Here is a 22,500-nt window from a genome sequence, read left to right as displayed (position 1 = left end):
AATAAACAAACAAACATGTCTGGCTGTTTAGTGGAGCAGTGCTTTTGGGGGCAGGCTGTGTTCTAGCTGTTGGTAAAGAGGTGCTGTAATATATAAAGAAAGTTCAGGAGAGAAGTTGAGAAGTCTTGAAAAAGGGGTGTTTTAGCTCTGTGTGCGTGAGTGTGTGCGTGTGTGTGAGTGTATGTGTGTTTGTGAGTGAATGTGTGTGTGTATAACCATTTTAAAACTACTCACACTTCTCATCACAAAAACTGTGAAAATATGTTCATGCTCCTGTCTCTCAGTGTGAGCTTGGGCACATGGATATCTGTGTGTGTGTGTGAGTCTGTGTGTGTGTGTGTGTGTGTGTGTGCACGCCTATGGGGTGCCTCATGGTCAAGGGCCCACTGCACAGGTGTCTCATTCACACTTCATTTCCTCTCTGGTGCTGTGAGGCCATGGGGAGCACTCTCTCCTTCCCATGCCCACTGCCAGGACCCACTGATCTAGGACCTGCTGGTTAAAGGTTGGTCCACAATTCTGGCGAAAGCCAAATAGCCAATAAAGTGCAGCAAAGGTTGGATTGTAGAACTGTTAGCCACTGACTGACTGAATGATGGATCTGATTCATTGGTCGAATGATTTATAGACTGATTGATTGATGTCACTATAGTTTACGAACCTCTGTTTATATATCATCTGTGTATGCATACTTTGTGCACACATAATGCAGACAGACAGAAACAGACAGAAACATAGAGGCATACACACACACACACACACACACACACTGTCGTAATACATCACGCAGTCTTTGCCTCGGTAGAGAAACAGACCTGTATGAGAGGGCGCCAGCAAAATGGCTCTCGATGTAGGTGTCCATGACAGGTTTGAAGTGCTGGAACTTGCTGTCCTGAAGGAGGTTTATAATGTGGACCTAGGAGAGGGCAGAGGCACCGTCAGCGCTAACTGTAGCATTGAGTGGCTGCTGGAATGTGCATCAATACATGTATTTGCTAAAGTAATGCCTCTTCATATGAAAACCATCAACAATGAACACCAACAACGGACACAGCTTGTATGTTGGAATAGTGGAAGTATTCACTGTAGGACACCTGTATGGTAATGTGTCAGTGACTTAAATGTTTTTCAATGGTAATGGCATTACATGGTTTATTTCGGTTCCTATAATGATCTGCACAGAGTGAGTGGAAAGACGACGTATACATCGTTATGCATTATGCCTATACAGTGGTTGTATACAGTCTGGATGTATGTGATTATCACACATCATGGCTTCTCAGAGTTTGTTGACACACACACACACACACACACACACACACACACACACACACACACACACACACACACACACATTAAAGCATACGCATACTCTGCTTTAATGAGGTCAGCCCACACACATTTCTCTGGCCCCAAGAGCCTGTCTACTAACAATTTTTAGGATGATATAAATATTGTTTATGACAGTAAGGGCGCTGTTTATGATGTCACAAACCCTGTTATGACATCATTAAATAGAACACTAATTTCTGTGGCATACCTTGAAGGGGAAAAGACATCAAGATTAGACAGCACTAGTCTCTACCACAGCTTGATATTGAGACACACAGACATTTTTGTATAAGGCTTGCCTAATGACAACTGCAAAGTGGATCTGTCTGTACAAACTGACAAAAACGTGGTGGCCTTTTATGCTGCTAATGTCATTTTTGTTTGTTTGTTTATTTGTCTTTTTTTACTTACCAGAGAGTCAAACACCTTCAGGCCATATCTCTGCGAACTCTCATCCAGAATGCCAAACAGAGTGTCAAGTGTGTCCTGCAGAAACTGCAAAGCACAACATCCCAATTCAATCAGACAGCTGACAGACATGCAGGTCATCCAATAACAACAGGGTAGAAATAGATTGACAGGCTCAGTAACCAATAACAACACAGGTTTATGAGAGTGCATTTCCCCTACTTTGACTATCTCTGAGCCGTCAATATCCTTCAGCTTGGACAGGCTGTCGTTGATGCGCTCAGGGTGGGCTCTCCATTTCAGCAGGTCCAACATTTCCCCTGCGGAACAAATCAGAGGAAACACGAAAGGACTCAAACCACATGCAGATTTTCACCTTCAAACACTTCACAGATCACATCACCAAACATCTTAATTGATTCATAATACAACTAGAGAAGAGTAGCCCCTAAAACCACTTTGCCACACAATAAATTCATTTGCATTGATTCATTCAACAGATGCTTTAATCCATAATCCACACTTAATCAGCACACTGTGCTCCCTGGGTTTCAATACCAATGGCCTTTGTGTTTTGTTGGCATGTTACAAGTTCACCTCACTTCCCCATCCACCTGCATTCAATCCAACTTGAGAAATAGAGCCAATATCAGCCCTACAAACAGAACATTCTGCTTCTGTTTCAGGCCAGTACAGAGCTGCTTCTGATAATCCCATCTGCTCTATTTAATGGGGAAAGAAATCAGTGGCTGTAGTTAAATGGGCATTACTGCTGAATTAAATATTAATGTCTTTACTGATGCTGCAATTTACTTGGTAGTAATGGGGTACTTGTGCCACTTTATAAATAGAGTGCGATATACACAACATCAATATCATAAAACAATCAGATCTCATAATGAGGCTTTTAAACAAATTATATTTGTTTTCAATCATTTAGAGAGCACTGATGAACACACACACTTACAAACACACAACAGACACACACACACACACACACACACACAAAACTACACAGTACCTTTCGCCTAAATCTGTTGTCAATGACACTTTACTGCCATGGCAACACAAATGAAAGCATTCACTCTTCCTCTTTCCCTGAAAACTCAGGTTTGGACTTGAGCAACCAAGTTCCGGTTCTGATTGAGAACAAACCACAGAGCCTAGCAACCATGGAGCCTTTGTATACACACACACAAACACACATACACACCGAATAAGCTCTACAAAAAGTGCCAATGTGCTTTGGTAGAAACCGCATGGTCCGTTTTGCTTTAATGCTTTTCCATGCCATCTACAGCCACTGCCACCTCTTCACCTCTGATGACCAGGCGAGGTCAAAGTTCAGTGTCCCGCTCAAGGACACTCTGACATGACATTAGCAGAAGGAGGGAGAATAGGATTACAAATCCTTCTATTTCCCTGTAGGATCATATCTGCTCCAAAACGTCATAATATTAAAATAAACCTCTAAAGTGGCTACATGGATAGGAATGGAAAATAACCACGCTGAAACTAGCTTGACCAGACTAAAGAGAATCAGTCGGGACTGCATGGGCTGAACTACAGCAGACTTGGCAGAACCAGACAAGACTGGACTAAACCACACTGGACCAAGCAGACCGCATAGACTGGAGCCAGACTGAAATGACTCAACCAGACTAAACTGAGTTGAACAAAGCCTATATTGGATACAAGTGCAGCATGAAACAAACTGGACTAGTCTAAACCATACTGGACAAGGCGGAAGCTGATCGGACTGGGGTGAACCAGACTAGATTGGAAAGAACAAGACAAAATCAGCCTTAAGAAAACGGGCCAGGACCTAACCCGTTTGGTCTGGGTTGATCCGTACCGTTTTGGGTGAGCTTGGTGGAGCAGAGGAAGGAGGTGATCCAGAAGGACTCCTTGCTGCCTTTCACTGCCTGGTTGTTGCCGGGAAGGTTGCCCTTGGAGAAGGGCAGCTTGAGGTAGCGTGTGGAGTCCTGCAGGAGCACGTTGTCCTCGCACTGCCAAGGAAAGAGAGGAGACGAGAAGTGAAAGAAAAGAGAGAGAGAGATAAAAGGAAAGAGTGCATGAGTGAAAAAAATAGAGGGGAGAGGAAGGCAAGAAGAGAATTGTTTTTCTTCTAAAATGCATACATTTACTACAAAAGGCAAAAACAGCCCAATGCAAAAATTATTTTGTTGGTGAATTCAACAAAGAAATGGCCTCCTCCACATGAGTCTCTTTTTGAAACGTTATAAATAGTGACACAGAAATGGAAAAATACTGAAAGCCCAAGTACAAAATGTGACAATAGACAGCAATGCAAGCATATAAAGGGGCACACAATCCGTGTGGTAAAGTTTGGTGTGGTAAAGTTTTTAAGTGTGCAGGCCTACAAGTGGTACGATGGCTGGTTATACTGCCCTATTTTAAGGACATGTTCTGTATGTAGGCCACACACACACACACACACACACACACACACACACACACACACACACACACACACACACACACACACACACACACACACACACACACACACACACACAGTCAACCAGTTTGTTTCACTCTTCCTTATTGAAAAAAGGTTAATTCTCCAATTGGGGGCGCTTCAGTCCAAAGGCATGTGAAAGAATGATGTATGGCCAGGACTGCACGGCCATGCCTCTTCTCAGACATGGTGAAGAAAACAGTCTGAATGAGGGGGGAGCGGGATGGGGATGGGGGGGGGGGGAGCGGGATGGGGATGGGGGGGGGGGGGGGGGGGGGGGCGGGATGGGGATGGGGGGGAGCGGGATGAGGGGGAGCCGGATGAGACGAGGGAAAAACAAACAGAAACTCCACGTCTGTGAACTAAAGAACGATGCTGGTCCCCTGCCCTGCGCATTCAGAGGATCCACTGATGCCAAGTAAACCTCACTGGTTAACAGTGATGCATGGGCAGCCAGTGAAGTTGGTTTGTTTGTTTGTTTTTCTTCCTGCTGCACCAGGATGAGAGAGTCTGGAACGCCTACCGTAGCTTTGATCCAGCCATGTCAGAAGAGCTAAACTAAACTAGGGTCACTCTTTTCTTCAACCTCAAAGCTTTATCTCTCGTAAGTGGGAGACCACAGAGCGCTTCTTCTCTCTCAGTCAAGACCACCATACCCTGGTCTTGGTGCTGGTAAAGTGTTGCTATGATGGATGGCCGTTTGTTTGATTCACTGAGTTTCCCGACAGATTCAAAGGGAAAGAGGCGCATTGGGTCTAATTATAGAGTCAGTGACAAACGTGTTTGAGCGTGTGTGTCTGTGTTTGTGTGTTTGTGTGTTTGTGTGTTTGTGTGTTTGTGTGTTTGTGTGTTTGTGTGTTTGTGTGTTTGTGTGTTTGTGCTGTGTCTCTGTGTGCTTTGTCTGGGTTCTGGTAATGTCTCTCTGACCAGACCACTATTCGTCAGCCTAAACTACCATGTCATTTCATTATACATTACAGAGGAATTATGATTTGACATTCTTACAATGCAATTATAACTGAAAACATTCATTATGTGTTTTGCTTCTTCAGGGCGAATTCAATTATGTAGTCATAATACTGCTGTTATCGCTCTCTAAATGTTATAAGAAACACTGCAAATGAAGGCATTTTGTTCTGCAAAATATATGGATGTAACTTTGTGGTGTGTGAGAGTGAGTGTATGTGTATGAGTGAGTGTTTGCGTGTAGATGTTTATTGTCTATATGTTGTGTGAGCAACACGGTATCTATTTTATAGTACATAGTTTGTAATGTATGTTTGTACATATACATTAAATATATGAGTTGTGTGCGCACATACAGTGGGAGTGTATGTATGTGTGCCTGTGCATGAGTGTATGTGTGCCTGTGCATGAGTGTGTGTGTGTCTGTGTGCGCGTGTGTGTGCCTGTGTGTGTGTCTGTGAATGTGCCCTACAATAAGGGTGACCAGGTGCCACACTTTCTGTTGTACTGGCAGCATTTTGACTCTTTGTGCTGCATTCAGGATATTGAGATAATGTCCCGGCTTTTTATTGGTCATTTTGTTTCTAATTGTCAGAAATAACACATGGATGCGTCTCTTACCCCCTGGCATATGAGTTTCTACTCCATTAAAGCAGCAACCTGGCTCATACAAATGCAACATAACCAAACTTGGCTGGCTGCCTGGCTTTCATCCAATGGCTGAGAAGAGAGCAGTGAAGGCGATCATCAAGCGGCTGTGATAGCTGTCAATCAAACCCTGCTGAGGTGGGGCCAGTGAATTCCTCTGCTACGTCGCAAAAAACGAACTTTACAGATGAGTGTTAAAAGCATAGGCTTCCTAATGAGCCTTTTCTTGGCATGAAGAAAGGCATCCTGGGATATGGCTGCGGGGGATGCCTGGGGACAGACGGCAACAGGACCACTGACAAAGAGGGGTGCGAGAGAGAGAGTGAGAGAAAGAGAGAGGGAGAGAGGGGAAATGAGAAATAGTGGATAAAGGTCGTCTCTGATCTGACAAAGTCCACAGGAAGCAATTGGAGCGCTGTAGCCAAGCCCTGCTGCTACAGTCTGTAATTGGCCATGCCTTAAGGCCAGCTCCTCTGGAGGGCTTCACCGTGCTGAATGCTAACAGGCATGCTTGCGTGCTGCTCATCGCCACAGAAACAAATCAACATCCCTGGATTTGATTAATAATGTCTAGCGGAGAGGGTGGGGGGGGGGGGGCTGCAGATGAGTTCCTGCAGAGCCATACATGAATGGAAATGAAGCGAGAGAAAGAAGCAAAGTTTGAGAATGACTGTGAGTAATATCTCAGTATCTTTGCAGTTGCTCCTAACTGTCAGATGTATTGAGATTTTGGGTCAGCAAGCCACACACATGGCTTAACAGTAGCTTCTTTGGGTACGTTGGTGAGAGCTTGCCCCAGCTATTTTACAGCAAATAAGACATTAAGAGCCTATTTCAGACCCATGTGTTCTATTGTCATATAAAAGTTTTATATTGTCATTTATAAAAGTCTTAAACAACATTACTATACAATTGTATTCAGCAAACATGTTTCAGTCTGAACCTTAGTATATTTAAGGTTATTATTAAGCGATATTATCGGTGCCTTGAAAGGTTATAACACTTAATAACATGTTGTACCTTCTGCACGATGAGTTTGTGGGTAGTCTGAAGGCTTATAAGACTTAATAACATGTCGTACCTTCTGCACGATGAGTTTGTGGGTAGTCTGAAGGGTTATAAGACTTAATAACATGTCGTACCTTGTGCACAATGAGCTTGTGGGCAGTCTGAAGGGTTATAAGACTTAATAACATGTCGTACCTTGTGCACAATGAGCTTGTGGGCAGTCTGAAGGGTTATAAGACTTAATAACATGTCGTACCTTGTGCACAATGAGCTTGTGGGCAGTCTGAAGGGTTATAAGACTTAATAACATGTCGTACCTTGTGCACAATGAGCTTGTGGGCAGTCTGAAGGGTTATAAGACTTAATAACATGTCGTACCTTGTGCACGATGAGCTCGTGGGTGCCATCAGGTAGAGTCCTGCCATCCTCCTGCATGAGCGGTACGAAGGAGAAGCCAAAGAGTTTCTTCTCTCCTTTGTCTTTTGCTGGGGGGACAGAAGATGAGTGACAGTCAACTCACTGTACAGACCTGCTTAAAAGCATTCCTTTCACATCCCACAAGGACCATAGAGCAAGTCAAGCCAGCAAGGGGAAATGTCACTCTGGAATTCAGAAAGTTCCAAATGTGATCGAGAGAGGTTTATAAATAAGGACAAAATCAACAGATAAACGTGATAACATGTAGTATCACGTAATGCAGCAGGCGTTACTCATGTGGCCTTCAGCATCGATGGTGTGTGGATAGAGGTTGTGTGTGTGAGCATGTGTTATTAATGATAACATGCAGCTTCACATAATGCAGCAGGCATTACTCATATGGCCTACAGCATTGATGGTGTGTGGAGAGGGGTTGTGCATGTGAGCATGTGTTATTAGTGATTCTATGTAGTTTCACATAATGCAGCAGGCATTACTCATGTGGCTTTTAATTGATTGTGTGTTGAGAGAGGTTGTGTGTGTGAGCATGTGTTATCTGTGTCATGTGTGAATCTGGGCCTGTGGTGTGTACCACATGCAGGCAGGGCTCCAGGGTACCATTTTTCGAGAGAGTGCAAGTTAAAACTTCATGGTGCAAGTAGAATACAAATAGAGTAAAAAATAGAATGATAAACTTCATAAACAAGATATTGCAAGATCATTGATTGGTACCATTAAAATGTGCTGATGCAACCAACTGAGACAGTTAGTCTGGAGCCCTGCCAAGGGCTGGCTCTTCAGCTATGGGAGAGAGAGATAGAGCTTGTGTGTGTGTGTGTGTGTGTGCGCGCATGTAAATCTGTTCTCAGGGGCTTTAAAAGTTGGTTTGACAGAGGGGGTTAAAATGGCAGAAATTTGTCTGACTCACACTTTCTGACACATCGCCCCCTACACACACACACACACACACACACACACACACACACACACACACACACACGGTCAAATATGCAAATCAGGACTTCTTAAATAAAGGCACCTTTCTAAAACACATAGTCTTCTCTCTGCCAAGGTGACTAATTCTTACTCCCACACTAATGCTACTTAGATGAAAACTACCTGCACATTCAGTTACACACACATCCCACTGCTGGGCTTTTCTATTTTGTTCATCACGAATCATTTGTATATGAGTGTATGATGCCCTATGTAATATTGTGTGAGTGTGATGAGTGTGAGGGTATGTGACAGTAAGTGAGAGAGCCTACTTCTAGACTATCAGTTAATCTCTTTAATTGTAAGTGTATGTGGGAAAGTGCATCTGTTTGCATGAAAGTCCAAACAGTATGTTTTGGTGTGTGTCTACACGTGCATATGTATAAATGTTTGTGTGTGTGTGTGTGTGTGTGTGTGTGTGTGTGTGTGTGTGTGTGTGTGTGTGTGTGTGTGTGTGTGTGTGTGTGTGTGTGTGTGTGTGTGTGTGTGTGTGTGTGTGTGATTGCACATCTGTTTCTTTGTTTGACTTGGTTAACATGTGTTTGTGTGTGTGCGTGTGTGTATGTGTGCGTATGACTGCACATGTGATTCTTTGATTGGGCATACATGTGTTTGTGTGTGCATGTGTGCGTGTGTGTGCATGTGTGTGTGTGTGTGTGTGTGTGTGTGTGTGTGTGTGTGTGTGTGCTCTGAACTGAATCTTTGAAGCTCTGCATAGGAAGTGTGTTCAGCTGATTAGGGTGGAGGTCCTCCTCGCTCCCCCTAAACATCAGCGCTGCCAGGCTACACCCCTTCACTTCTGTCAGCCTTTCACTCTGCTTGTTTTCTGCTTCAGTAGTCTCCACATCCCCCTAAATCCCTCGAACAAGCCAGGCTTCGCTCACTCTCTCCCCCTGATAAGCTCATCTCCTGACCTCGCTACTCATACTGCACGGTAACCATAGACACAATGCGATGATTAAAACGTTCATAATAAAACAGAAAATAAAAATTATTTACAAGCAAAACTAGCCAAGTTTACCGCTTCTCTTTTTGTACAACGCATCAAACTGCAGATCTTTAAAAACTTAAATGGATGGATGAATGGATTCCGCGGTTCCTAGGGTATGAGTTCGCTATACTATAGGTCGCCCGTAAATTGCCTCAGTCAGGCTCTGACTTAAGTCTCTGCTCAGAAATCTGACAGATGAGGCAGGTTGGTTTCTACATGGATATCTATGACTCCAGACACAGAATCTCAGCACGGAAGGTTTTTGAAAATCTTTTTTCAGAACTTTGTAGCAAGGCAGATATTCATTTTCTTTATCGCTCTCTCTCTCTCTCTCTCTCATTTTCTCTTTACCTCTTTCTCTTTCACCCTCTCTCTCTCTCCCTGCCTAAACCAAGATCTCTGAAAGCCTTTCCGGAACCACGCTCTAATGATTCTCTCGGGAGGAGAGGAAATAAAGACCTCCTTCTCCCCTCTACTTAAGGAGAGGCAGTGAGAGCCTTGCTGGGACGGCATCTTGAGAGAGAAGTGATGTTCCTCTGAACAGACCTCATCGACATGCATGACTTGCCTTCACCACTAATCCAAGATGCTGCCTCCCAGCCCAGTTACTGAGGGTCTATTTTGGAGCAGCATTCTGGCATTGCATCGCTTCGGAGCGGGAGCGGTAGCAAGCTTCCCTGGGTCAGCGGTGTGTGTGTGTGTGTGTTTGTGTGTGTGTGTCTGTGTGTGTGTGTGTCAGCCACGTCCCAGGATATTTTTATCACAGCCCTCGCCTGCGTGCCTGTCAGTGGAAAGCCAAAGGATGCTAAGTAGGCACACCGGAACAGGACAGGTTTTTAACTTACTGCTGTGTGTGTGCGTGTGTGCGTGTGTGTGTGCACGTGCACATGTGTCTCTGGGCTTTACTGTATGTGAACATGCATGAGTAAGCGAGTATTTGTAAGTATGTCAGTATGTGCTGTAAGTGTGCGTGTGTCTCTCTGTGTGTGTGTGTGTGTCTCTGTGTGAGAGTGTGTCTGTGTGTATGTATGTGAATGTGTGTGTGTGTGTGTGTATGTTTGTGTTTGTGTGTGAACGTGATTTTACCTTAGGTGAGGGTACATGACAGAGTTTGCATGTGAGGCAGTATTCACTGCCAGTGCTTGCGTGCGTGCGTTTGTGTTTAGGACCTGCGCTCTGTTCCGTTGTCCATACCCTCCGTACCTACCATCCTTAGTTTGGGTATGTAGGGTGTTCCGTTTTCCGATTTCCCATTTCCGCGTCGAAAAGAAGTATACCCAAAGGACCCGTATCTGTACTCATAACGGTCAAAACGCTGAGTGTGGAACCAGGGTACACTTTCCACACTCAACGGCCGCCATCATGTCAACGTAGCGGAAGAGGCGGACCCAGGCAGAGCCGCTCAGCTCGAAAAAGACGAACGCTGGGCTTGTCGCGATCGTAATTTCCGGTAAGTGCACCACGGAGCATTAGATTTGGAACAGCACTCACCTGCTGAGAATCTTGTGTGTACTGTGTACTGCGTATAAGTATAGGTACGGTAGGTACGGTAGGTAGGGAAAATGGAACATAGCGCAGGTGTGCATATGGTTGCTTAGGGTATGTGTGCGTTCGTGTGTAGGTTATGTGTGCACATGTGTGTGTTAGTAGGCCTGTAGGTCTTACTGGAGCAGTGTCTGAACTCGAAGCGTACGTGCGAGCCTCTGAACATGTCCACGGGGATGGGCAGTTTGATCTGCTCGCTCCAGCGAGGGCTGTTGTTGTGGTAGAGCACAAACGAGTGGTACTCATCCCCACCAGGCTCTCCTGCACCCGCAGCCACCTGGCCCTGTGAGGGACACAAATGCACATTCACAGAGAGAGAAGAACATGAACGAGGAGGCATGAGGTATTTGCATGCAGGCTGTCTGGTTGACTGCAGGGAGGTATATCGTCTCCAGAATCTGTCACCATATTCAGCTTTTATCTGGCTAGTGACGGCCAATCTGTCCATTTATAGACAACCACCAACCTCAACCCCACTCACCTATGAGTCATCACACAGCATGCAACCTACACTGTACATCCACATAACTCCTGAGCATGGTATGACCAGACAGGTATTCACTCTGTGCTCTCGGTCATCAGTCATGTTCAGCGTTTCACAACAATACTCTCTGCTCAATACCCGCACATTCAATGTCTCATTACATCAATTTCGTTTCTTAAGCATGTCCTCACTGTGTCCCAATGGCGGATGCAACAGATTTTTGTCATATTTTTAACTGTCAAAGAGGTCTACAGTCCTTATTGTACATCCCCACATAACTCTATGAACTGGCTCACTTTGGCTGGCGTGTGTGAAAACATATGGGTGCACACTTATCGCTAACACCACGCCAAACATTTCACTGCACACTCGTTAATTTACCATTGATCAAAATCTATGTTTTATGGCCCAAATGTTGTTCGACAACTTACTGTTAAGAGTGAGAAAGTGTGAAAGGGGGAAGATAAATAATGGGAAGAGAGAAGAGGTCACCTTCAGGATCTGTCCGTCAATATCGAGGGCGTAGACTGTGATCTCTACGTTGCGGGCCACGCTCTTGCCCCCCTTCTCAAACTCCCCCCTCTCCAAGGTAATGTAGAGGTCGTTTCGCATCTCGCCTTCATGAGGGAACACACGCGCGCACACACGCACACACGCACACAGACACACACACACACACACACACACACACACACACACACACACAAACACACACACACACAAACAAGGTTAGATTTGAGGCTTGTGCCACAGCAGCGTGAGACGTGCCCTCTGGCCTTGATTGACTGGCTAGTGTGTGCTTCTGTCTAAGACATGGGAGCAGGACCATCTGGTGAGGTCAGTGTCCAAGTTCCAAGAGTTCTCCCTCTCTGGCATTCTAATAAGGACAGGTCACATTTCATCCCTCTCCCTGTAATTCAGAGGCACTCTTGTCCCAATCCCAATACGCCTATTTCTAGTACTTACCTAGTACTTCTCTTGGTCTTTCTCTCTTTACAAATTAACTCTGTTTTGTCTCTCATTGCCCTATTGGAAGCATGTTGTGTAGCTGCTGAAGGGCTGGTCTGAAACTCTAACACTGTTCCTTACAATTTCTAGCCTGGACAGATGATCACCTGTGGACAATCCCCATACTTCTGTTACTACCACACGTGATTTCTATTGAACAGAGAAGAGCACATGATGTTGGATGTGGATGCTCTGGAAAAGGTGTCTGCAAAGAGAACACAACCAGAGGTACAGTATTGAGATGAGTGCTACAACATGTTTGACAAGTTGTGCATGAGACAGAGAGAGAGAAAGAGAGAGGATTTAGAAAAGCTAGTCCTGCAGAATACACATGGCATGGTCATGCCCCAGTGACAGCACACACACACACACACACACACACACACACACATACACACACACACACACACACACACACACACACACACAAAGCTCTTACAAGGAGGGCAGGTGTTTCCTGTGACAGACATTTTTACTGTGACAGCACTTTTACACACCCAGTGAAATACCTACACACAAACACACAAACACACACACCTTTGCAGTAGTGTGGTTGTGAAATTATGTGCTTTTCTCTCATGTTTCCACTGGAGCCAAATTGCTTTGCCTCAGCAGTTACTCTCTCATCAACACACACACACACACACACACACACACACACACACACAAACACACAGACACACAGACACACAGACACACAGACACACACATCAGCACATTTATCTTCACCTTAAAGAGGCATCTCTATCTTTACTGACAGGGTACATCTGATTCAGCTGCTTGATCAGCTATGCAAGGAGTGCAAATGAATATTTGATCAAGAGGCACATTTTGCCCCAAACGTGTATTTTCAGGGTAAGGGACATTGCAGGTATTTATAAGAGGGGTGTAAAAGCATGTACAAAAGTCACATGGCTTGTGTGTGTGTTTGTGTGTGTCTGTATGTATGTGTGTGTATGCATATGTCTGTCTTTGTGCTCTGGATTGCATAAGTGTGTACATATGTCTGTGTGTGTTTGTGTGCGTGTGTTTCAGTGTGTGTGTGTGTGTGTGTGTGTGTGTGTGTGTAATTACTGAGCAGAGTAGAGCGGAACACCTTAAGCACCCCCTTCGTTCTTGAGGCCTGTAATAGACGGGAAGCTGTGCTGTGCTGTACTGTGCTGTGCTGGGGGGGGGGGGGGGGGGGTGACGGAAGCAGCACTGCAGAGCAAAGCAGCACGTGGCGTCACCGTGGGGACCAAAATAGCTGGGAGTTTGGAGAAGCGGCTCGCCGAGGCAACCGCGGCCATCTGTGCTGGGCAAGGCCCGCCTCTTCCGGCCTTCGGGCACCAGACCCCCCTGTGGTCAGCCAGTTGCATGCAAGAGGAAGTGCCAATGCCTCCTGTCTGAGCACGCTCAAACCCTCACACACAGATCTGCTGCTGCGGGGTCACGACTAGTTGTTGATAAGGAGTTGCTGTGGTGATTGTACACAATAAACTAGTAGGTGTGGGTGAGCTGGTGAAAGACAGCAGGAGAATAAAGAACGGAAAGGGATGAGGGATGAGAAGGAATGAGTGTGGGGTGGATGGGCTTTTAATGAAGGACAAACACACACACACACACACACACACACAACACACACAAACACACACACACACACACACACACACACACAACACACACAAACACACACACACAGAAGGACGAGCAAGAGCCTGAAGACATCCCCTAAAGCATCCCCTCTGAAAGAAAGCAGTCTGCCGAAAGTCACAGTCTTGGAATCACACACACAAACACACACACACACACACACACACAAACACGCATGGACCATTAAATAATGGACTAACCACAAAGCAGAAGTGAATGGGAAGCCTACGTCAATGGTTTGTGTTATGCACCATTCATGCCCACTCCTTTCACATATCATTTCTCATTTCAGAAAGGTCACTAGGCTCTCTGTCCCCCTGAGATGCCCAGTCACTCAGTCATTGACTGGCAGACTGACTGAGGGACTGAGGTCTCCAAAGGTTGGAGAGGGGGGCTACCCAGCCTCCTGTAATGGGAAGAGAGAGGCATCTGGGGGCCGTGTGGGAAGGATGGTGTTTCTCACTGATAAGGGCAGTTATGTGTTGGCAGGTGTGATGGTTTGCTCGAGTTGCTTAGATTAGGGAAGCGACATGTTGGTGTGTGGGATGATGTGTTGGCGAAGGTGATGTGCAAGATGATCAGACTGCTTTTGTACATGTGGTGGCCTTGGTGATGGTGATAGTGAGGGTGGTGCTGTGGTGTACGAGTGGTGGATTACTGGGTTGGGTGGGCATAATGCTGACATGCATAATGCCTAAAATGGTGCTGATGGTGGTGGTTGTCATGGTTATAGTGATGGTGGCTACGGTCACAGTCAGTGATCGTGATGGATTTTGCGACAGCTGTGGAGTAAGAAAAGCCCAGTTTCTGCACAGGTTGCATTACTGTTAATCAGTTTAATCAGAGGGTGGGTGGGGGTGAGGTTTGCACTTGAAGGGATGCTTGTGGGTGAATCCGTGTTTGGGAGGATAGTAGTGCTTGTGGTAAATATACCATGAAGAAAGTCCAGACTGATTTGCTAGATGATGATTTACTAGCTGATGATTTGCTGCAGTGTTATGTTGTGATGATAAGAGTTGTGGTGATGCAATGCTGTGATGATTTAATGTTGTTATTATTTAATACTGAGATTTGATCTCATTTTATAGCTGAGATGATTAGATGCTGTGACTATTAGAGTTGTGTCATGTCTCTGGTGATTTCAAAGCTGTGATGATTTAATGCTGTTATTATTTAATACAGAGATTTGATCGTGGTGTTGTGCTGTGATGATTAGAGTTGTGTCATGCGTTTGGCAAGGGTTCAGTCTTGTGCTGATGTGGTGTCATGTCTGCGCCTCACCTGGCATGATGATGTCGGAGAAGCCCAGCTTCTTGGTGACGGACACGCCGCGGGTAAAGAGCACCATGTACTCCCGCCTCAGCTGCTCCATATCACCGTGTAGCAGCTGCAGAGACACTGACAGGCCTAGACACACACACACACAGACACACACACACACACACACACACACACACACATTCATATGCAAAAATGCATAAAGACACACACACATTCAAACATTCATATGCAAAAATGCACACACACACACACACACACACACACACACACACACACATTCGTATGCAACAGCACACACACACACAGACACATACAAACACACACACACACACACACACAGAAAGAGAGAAAAAGAGAGAGGATGTCAGCAGAGAGTCAGCAAAGTTGAAGTGTAAATCGTTCAAAGACACGAAGGACACCAGGTCTGCCAGCCCTGACAAATAAACTTGAATGACACTTTCTGGTTTCAGTTCATATTTCGGTCGGAAACTGTCACATGCACACTGCGTTCTACACAGACACACACACACACACACACCATGGGAGACAGTTTGGCAAGAGTCTTCAAGGACAAGCTGACACTGCTGTCCAAACTGACAAATTGTGTACACACGCAAGCACACACACACACACACACACGCACACACATACACGCAGGCGTGGACGCACGCACGCACGCACGCACGCACGCACGCACGCACGCACGCACGCACGCACGCACGCACGCACGCTCCAGGCAGGGCTTAAAACTCTTTAAGGTGAAATCTCACAGTATGCCCAAACTCTCACCAACTCCTGGGCTGCAATTATCCAGCACAATTACCCACATACACCACCGCCTTGACGGACCTAACAAGAGCCTGTCTGCGAGCCCTGCTGGGCTTCACTCTCTCCCCCGTACACTACTGATAAACTGAGGCAAATCTGTCGAACTTTTGATAGGCTACAACTGTTGATGAACGGCGCTAACTTGGCTAAATCAAACCATGTGCAATGAATGGATTTGCTCAGTAGCAAATTAACTTTAACCTGAAATCAGCTGCATCGTTGCCTGGAATCTCAAATCCCAGCTTCTCACCACATTATCACACTGACGCAACAATAGCCCTAAAGGATTTTTCTTCAGATTAAGACACTGTCAAATAATATGACTGTTTTTTTAAATGTACCTACAATTAGTGAAATTTTCAGGTATGTACGTACATCTCTCAGTCACAGCCCCAAAAGGACAGTATAAACAACCAACCCTTCATTAGTTGTTCTAATTACATGCTTAAGATCTCGTCATTACATGTGGCTTTAAGGGAGGAGACGGACCACTTGGGAGAAAGTCCACTGTAAACAAAACTCCACCCAAATATAATTCCTTTATTTTTGAGGCGAGCCCTACCATTTGTAAGTCGATGGTAGTAGATCGTAATACACATACATTTGAGAACGGGAATATTTTTTCTAATCAAGCTTTTCCAAGGACAACGAGATGTAGAGTAATATGTAGCTAGAACTAACAGTGGTGAATGAAAACAGTGGTGTTTGTCCCACCACCCAATATTTTCCAGGATTTTCCATCAGTGTGGTTCATGTTTTTGACAATACTCTTCGAAGTAAAATTATACATCAAAATTCAAACATGACATGCATACTACTTACATATTATTGCACCTAAACTTTGGAACGACTGTTTAAAGTTTAAAGTTCAAAAATATCACAGCATGTCAGAACCACAAAAGTGCCTGAGTCTAGCCCTGGCCTCCTGGGTGCTTAGATGAAGAGTAATGCCATTCTCTACACTCCCTTGAGTGTTAGCCATGCTTCTAGGTCATGATTTGTCACACTGCAGCAACCAGTATGTAATGATAAAATGAATAATTTTACGTACAGTCTGCACTTTGACATAATTTGAAAAAATAATAGAATAACCCCATATCACTTCCTCTGGTTAGAACTCTCATTACTAGTCATGACATTCTGCCCAATTCTATTTGTGTTATACCTAGCAGGTAATATTCATGGATTTTATTAAAAAAGAAGTCATATTCCCTCTGTAAAGAAGCCCCCCTGTTTGGAGACGCGGCCGTGGGAACAAGGCTTCTTAATTAGTCTGGCACTGAGGGCACAGGCACAGAAAGAATCACTGGTGCGGTAAACTGTCTGTGTGAGCTTGTTGAAGTCAAGAGCCTAAATCGACCTGCATGTCAAGATGAAAAGAGAGTGAAGCAAAGGGAGAGAGAGAGAGAGAGAGAGAGAGAGAGAGAGGGAGAGAGAGGGAGACAGATCGACAAAGTGAGCAGTGGTGAAATGCAGAAAAAGACATACGGAGGTGAATCGGATGTTTTGAATGGACAATTTCAGAGGTCCAGCTTCATCGTTTTTGAATTGCCTAGAACCACCTCAAATTATTCTTCCTTTAAATATCCTATACTCTCTATTATAGAATGCCACCTCTTTCTTTATCTTTATCTTTCTCTTTCTCTCTCTCTTTCTCTTTCCCTCTCTTTTTTCCCTCTCAGTATCCCTTACCTGGTTTCAACTTCTCCATCCCTTGACCTCTCTCTGTTGTGTCCCATGCTGTGTTTAACTTCCAGGTCACCCCCTCCTCCCCCCAGGGTAGAATCATCTGATCCACCGCAGAGAGAGCTGAGCTACTCAGGTTCACCCAGCTTGTCGCCAGGGGAACCATTCATTCTGAATAGCAGTGTGTGTGTGTGTGTGTGTGTGTGTGTGTGTGTGTGTGTGTGTGTGTGTGTGTGTGTGTGTGTGTGTGTGTGTGTGTGAGTGTGTGGGGTCGGGATGCACTTCCAAGCTGAGGAATGTTGGCGCTCATCCAGGAGCGCATGCATTAGCCTCCAATTAAGCAGCTCTCCTGCATTAATTCAGCTGGCTGGATGAAGCTTATTGTAATGCACTAGCAGTTAACTGTTGTATGTGTGTGTATGTGTGTGTATGTGTGTGTGTGTGTGTGTGTGTGTGTGTGTGTGTGCGCGTGTGTGTGTGTGTGTGTGTGGAGGGGAGGGGTGGGGGTTCAAGCTGTTTATCTCAGTCACAGCTCAGGGTAAGGAGGGGATGAGAAGACATCTATGTTGAGGCCAGCTTCAGGACCAATTGGTGCTCTTTCTGTGCAGGTCTAGGCAGGTCCCTGCATAGCTGCTTGTGCTAGAATGTGCAGAAGAAGAACTAGAGAAAACCTCCCTCTTGGGTCAGGGTTTCTGTGTGCACAGGGATCAGGTGGCGGTCCATCTCTGCAGCTACTGACAGGTCACTAATAAGCAGCTAGCGCTGTAGAGTGCAGGAGGAGAACTAGAAATGTATCTGCTTCTAGTGCCTTCATTTCACAGGATAGCAGTCAGGAAATGAGACAGAGGGGGAGGGGGGGGGGGGATGATGGGGTTAGATGATGGCTGAGAAAAAAGACCCAGTAGTTTTTTAACAAGGTGGTGCACACCTGGATGAAATAATCAGTCATGGCAGCCAAAACCACAAAAATAATACAGAGGATTCATAAATAATCATAATGAAGAGCCAGCTGTAGTGTTAATTATGAATGTGTGTGTGTGTGTGTGTGTGTGTGTGTGTGTGTGTGTGTGTGTGTGTGTGTGTGTGTGTGTGTGTGTGTGTGTGTACACGCATGTGAAGACTGGGAAACACTTTTAATTCTGTAATCAGCATTCAATAGCTCTCTCTCTCTCTCTCTGTTCTTCTCTCTCTGTTCTTCTCCCCCTCTCCCTCCCTCTCTCTCTTTCTCCCTCTCTCTTTCTCCCTCTCTTTCATAGAACTCAACACACTTCAGGTTCTTCAGTTGTACGTGCGATACGTAATGGCTGACGGGTTTGAGTGTGAGTGTCAGCTCGCCCATTCACCACGGGAGTGGAAGACAGAGGAGTTAGCACTTGCACCTTGCCAAAGCCCCCAGCAGGCTGTGGCACGTCAGGGGGGCAGTGGACAAACAGGGGCCGTGAGAAGCGGTGACATAAGCAGGCAATCACATTTCATTCAGACATTGGCATTCTGGCATACAGCCCCTTCAGCTAATATCTAGACTATTTCAGGACTTCTGTGCATGTCTGATAATAGCTATACACACACTCTCTCTCTCTCTCTCTCTCTGTCTCTCTCTCTCTCTCTCTCTCTCACACACACTGTCTCACACACACCCACACACACACACCCACACAGAGAGACTTCGCTTGCTGACTCCCTCATGTTCACTAACGCGTTCCCAGGCCTTTTGCATGCATCCCAGCCTTCCTAGGCTGCTCTGTCTCAGCCGCATAGACCGCACTAATCCCAATCAAAGATGGCTTAATAGACACTTCCCTATGCCCTATCCTGCCTGCCTCATCAGTCTGCATGCAATGATATGACAGCAGATTACTGCCAATGTTTTCTAATAACACTTAATACCCTTCTCAGAGGACTATCACTATCACATTGCATCTTCTTTTTTTTGCCGTTTTTATAATTGGATCTCATTTGAATTTCCTTGCTTATCAATTTAATGCCAGCAAATGAATGTCTTCTTTTATTTATTTTTTCTTTTCTCCCTATAATTCCCTGGACGAGGATTTTGCGCTTGGCTGTTGTTCGCATTGTTTAGATCTTGGTGGGCTTGTTCTTGTCTCGACATGCTTCGTCGCAGCAGCTTTTGCGACTGTCAGGGAAAGGGTGGGGGTGGAACAAAAAAAAAAAAAAAAAGAGAGAGAAGAAAAAAAGAACGACTTTATGTCAGTCAGCTTAATTAATGCTTTCCCTTGCCCTGCGCTCCCGCTTATTCAATATTCCCAGCCTGTGACTGCAGCACGCAATTAAGCAGTGCCTTCAGAGAGACAGAGAGAGAGAGAGAGAGAGAGAGGGTGGGAGGGAGGGAGAGGTAGAAAGAGAAGGAGGAGAAAAAAGGAGGGAGAGTATGAAAGCGAAGGAGAGAGAAAAAGAAAAAAGGAGGGAGAGGTAGAAAGAGAAGGAGGAGAGAGAGCAAAGAGAAGAGAGAGGGGGTAAAGAAACAGACAGACAGAGAGAGAGTGAGAGTAAAAGAGAGAGAGAGGAGGACTAAGAGAGAGAGAGAAAGCAAGGAAAAACCCACTGAAAAGGAGGGGAAAAAAGCGAAGGACTGCAGATAAGCAGTGGAGCTCTGGGACCTCCCTCTCCTGTCCGCTCCTATCGAAATCCATTGAGCCGCAGCCACATCATTTGCCTGTTTTTGTGAGCGTGCGCTGGGGGTGAGGAGAGGGTATCGATGTGGCCACTGACAGGCCGGAGACAAGGCCCAACCATTACAGGGCGCTCGGCGAGACACACACACACAGATGCCAGGAGAGATCACTACGTGGACACACAGAACCAGCTGTAACACATCCTCCACCTGCCACACACACACACTTAAACATGCTCACCTTAATCTACCTACATGTTCTTATTCTTGTCTGCTTCTTAAAACACCTGGTTTACTACCCTGCTTTTATACACTGAACCTCACAAACCCAATCTGAGATCAACTGACAGTGTCCATATGATTTAATGCTACTGTCACACACTTTCCACACACAAGTGGAAAGCACACACCATATCTAAGAATATGTAGCATTTAAATGAAGCATATTTAACCCCAAAACTAAAACCTGTCACCGTATATAAGGTAATTTTATGCTACACCTAAAGAGCATATGTATGCTAAGGGCTGGTGTTTGTCTTTACTAGAACTACTTTCTTTTTGACATGCAACAAAAAGTGCACATTATTATTTATAAGCTCACTACTTCTTTGCTCTGTGAATAAACCTGAACTTCTCCACATGCATTTGCCATCTACATGTCTTTTGTAATAATGTTAAAGCTTTAAGCTTTGCCAATTATCGCAAGATTCCTGCTTACATAACACATGTTTGACTGATGTGTCAATGGGATGCGGTTTCTAGGGAGCGCATCAGAAGGCTGATGTGGAGAAAAGCGTCTTCTGAATCTCTAATGAATATCTAATGCTTCAAGAGAACACAGAGGGTACTGTGTCAAAAGAACCAGACACCGGATATTTAGAACCACAAATTGTAAATTAAATTGGTGTGAGGCTTTAATATATCACAACCTAGAGGCCATGGTAAACAACGGGCTATATTTTTATAGGGTCAGCTTTAACCCCAGTTTTCACTCTGTTCATAGATTTGAAATGTTCACACAGTTATTTATTTCAGCTTTTCAAAGGGGAAGCCCGTGAGAGGAACCAGGTGAAAAGAGAACCGCAGCTCAAAAAACAGTGCTCAAAATCACTGTTCTTCAAAATAATTTCCTTTATCAAGACACTGTGTCTAGGTGTAAGTGACATTGATATCTCTTCCAGTATTAGCCTTATAAAACCCTTCAGCCTGGTAAAAGGGCTGTTAATACAGTCAGGCAGGGGTTCCCCGTGTAGGCAGAATTGGAACTCCACAGATGAGTTTGTCTGAACTTTTACTGTGAAACATAAGCCATCACGTAACCATTCACACTCCTCAAATCCCTTCCAGTGACTGTAACTGTAACCTAATTTGAGCTGGACTACACCCCGACCAGGTCACCGGGAGCAACGAAGCAAGTCAGAGCCAACCGGTTTCCACTGACCTGCATCGGAACATCAGAACACAGCACAGCCAACTGCAGCCATGGAACCCCAAACGTTTTCCAGCCTGGCTCATCAACAGACATTTGAACCGCTAGAGCAGCACACCAGCGCACCCCTTGTCCCCAAGGTCGGCTGACAAAACACTAATCTCTATCTGACATGGCCTAATTGTTCACGTGGCTAAGCATTGGACTGCTTAACGTTTGTTAATGCTTTCTTATTGAGTGATAACAGAACACAACACCACCCTGTCAGATAATATTATCTACATACATGCAGACAATACTACTACAACAGCCTGCCTGAAGGGTTCTTTGGTTCCATGGGTGTGGGTACACTGGTTCTGTCCTCACGCAGGGGTACCAGAATAATGTCACTGCGGTGGAACCATCCTCACACAGACAGCACCAGAATAACGTCAAAATGATTGGGTAGGCATCAACTATTCAACACAACAGCAAATCAATAACGTCAAAAGACTCATATATCAGTCTCATTAAATCACAAAAATATTGTAACTCTGATAAATAATTAAACTCATAACAAATGAACTAACCAAAATAGTAGATATAAAGTCTCTATAAAGTCTGAAAAAATAACATCTACTTCACTCATTGATTTTCTCAAGCTGTATAAAGACGCCATTTTCTGAGAGAATATGGAAATGTTTTTTTCTTGTTTTTTTTTTGTTACCGGAGGAGTGTACGGAGATAT

General features: G+C 45.0%; 1 protein-coding gene across 1 annotated transcript in view; it reads right to left on the bottom strand.

Annotated features, from left to right (window-relative positions):
• The window catches only part of dock4b (dedicator of cytokinesis 4b), a 144,905-nt gene that overhangs the window by 48,465 nt on the left and 73,940 nt on the right, over positions 1–22,500 (bottom strand). Inside the window, exons 13-20 of the mRNA XM_080851705.1 lie at positions 15,199–15,324; positions 11,770–11,894; positions 10,914–11,076; positions 7,223–7,329; positions 3,596–3,749; positions 1,963–2,060; positions 1,744–1,827; positions 816–916 (exon numbers count right to left, since the gene is read on the bottom strand). Of these exons, the coding sequence (XP_080707831.1) occupies positions 816–916; positions 1,744–1,827; positions 1,963–2,060; positions 3,596–3,749; positions 7,223–7,329; positions 10,914–11,076; positions 11,770–11,894; positions 15,199–15,324 (958 nt within the window). The remainder of the gene's footprint in view (positions 1–815; positions 917–1,743; positions 1,828–1,962; positions 2,061–3,595; positions 3,750–7,222; positions 7,330–10,913; positions 11,077–11,769; positions 11,895–15,198; positions 15,325–22,500) is intronic.

The sequence above is a fragment of the Sprattus sprattus genome, assembly GCF_963457725.1.
Source record: "Sprattus sprattus genome assembly, chromosome: 14".
Taxonomy (NCBI): Eukaryota; Metazoa; Chordata; class Actinopteri; order Clupeiformes; family Clupeidae; genus Sprattus; species Sprattus sprattus.
The sequence above is the reverse complement of the archived record's forward strand: the minus strand, read 5'-3'. Positions and strand labels throughout refer to the sequence as shown.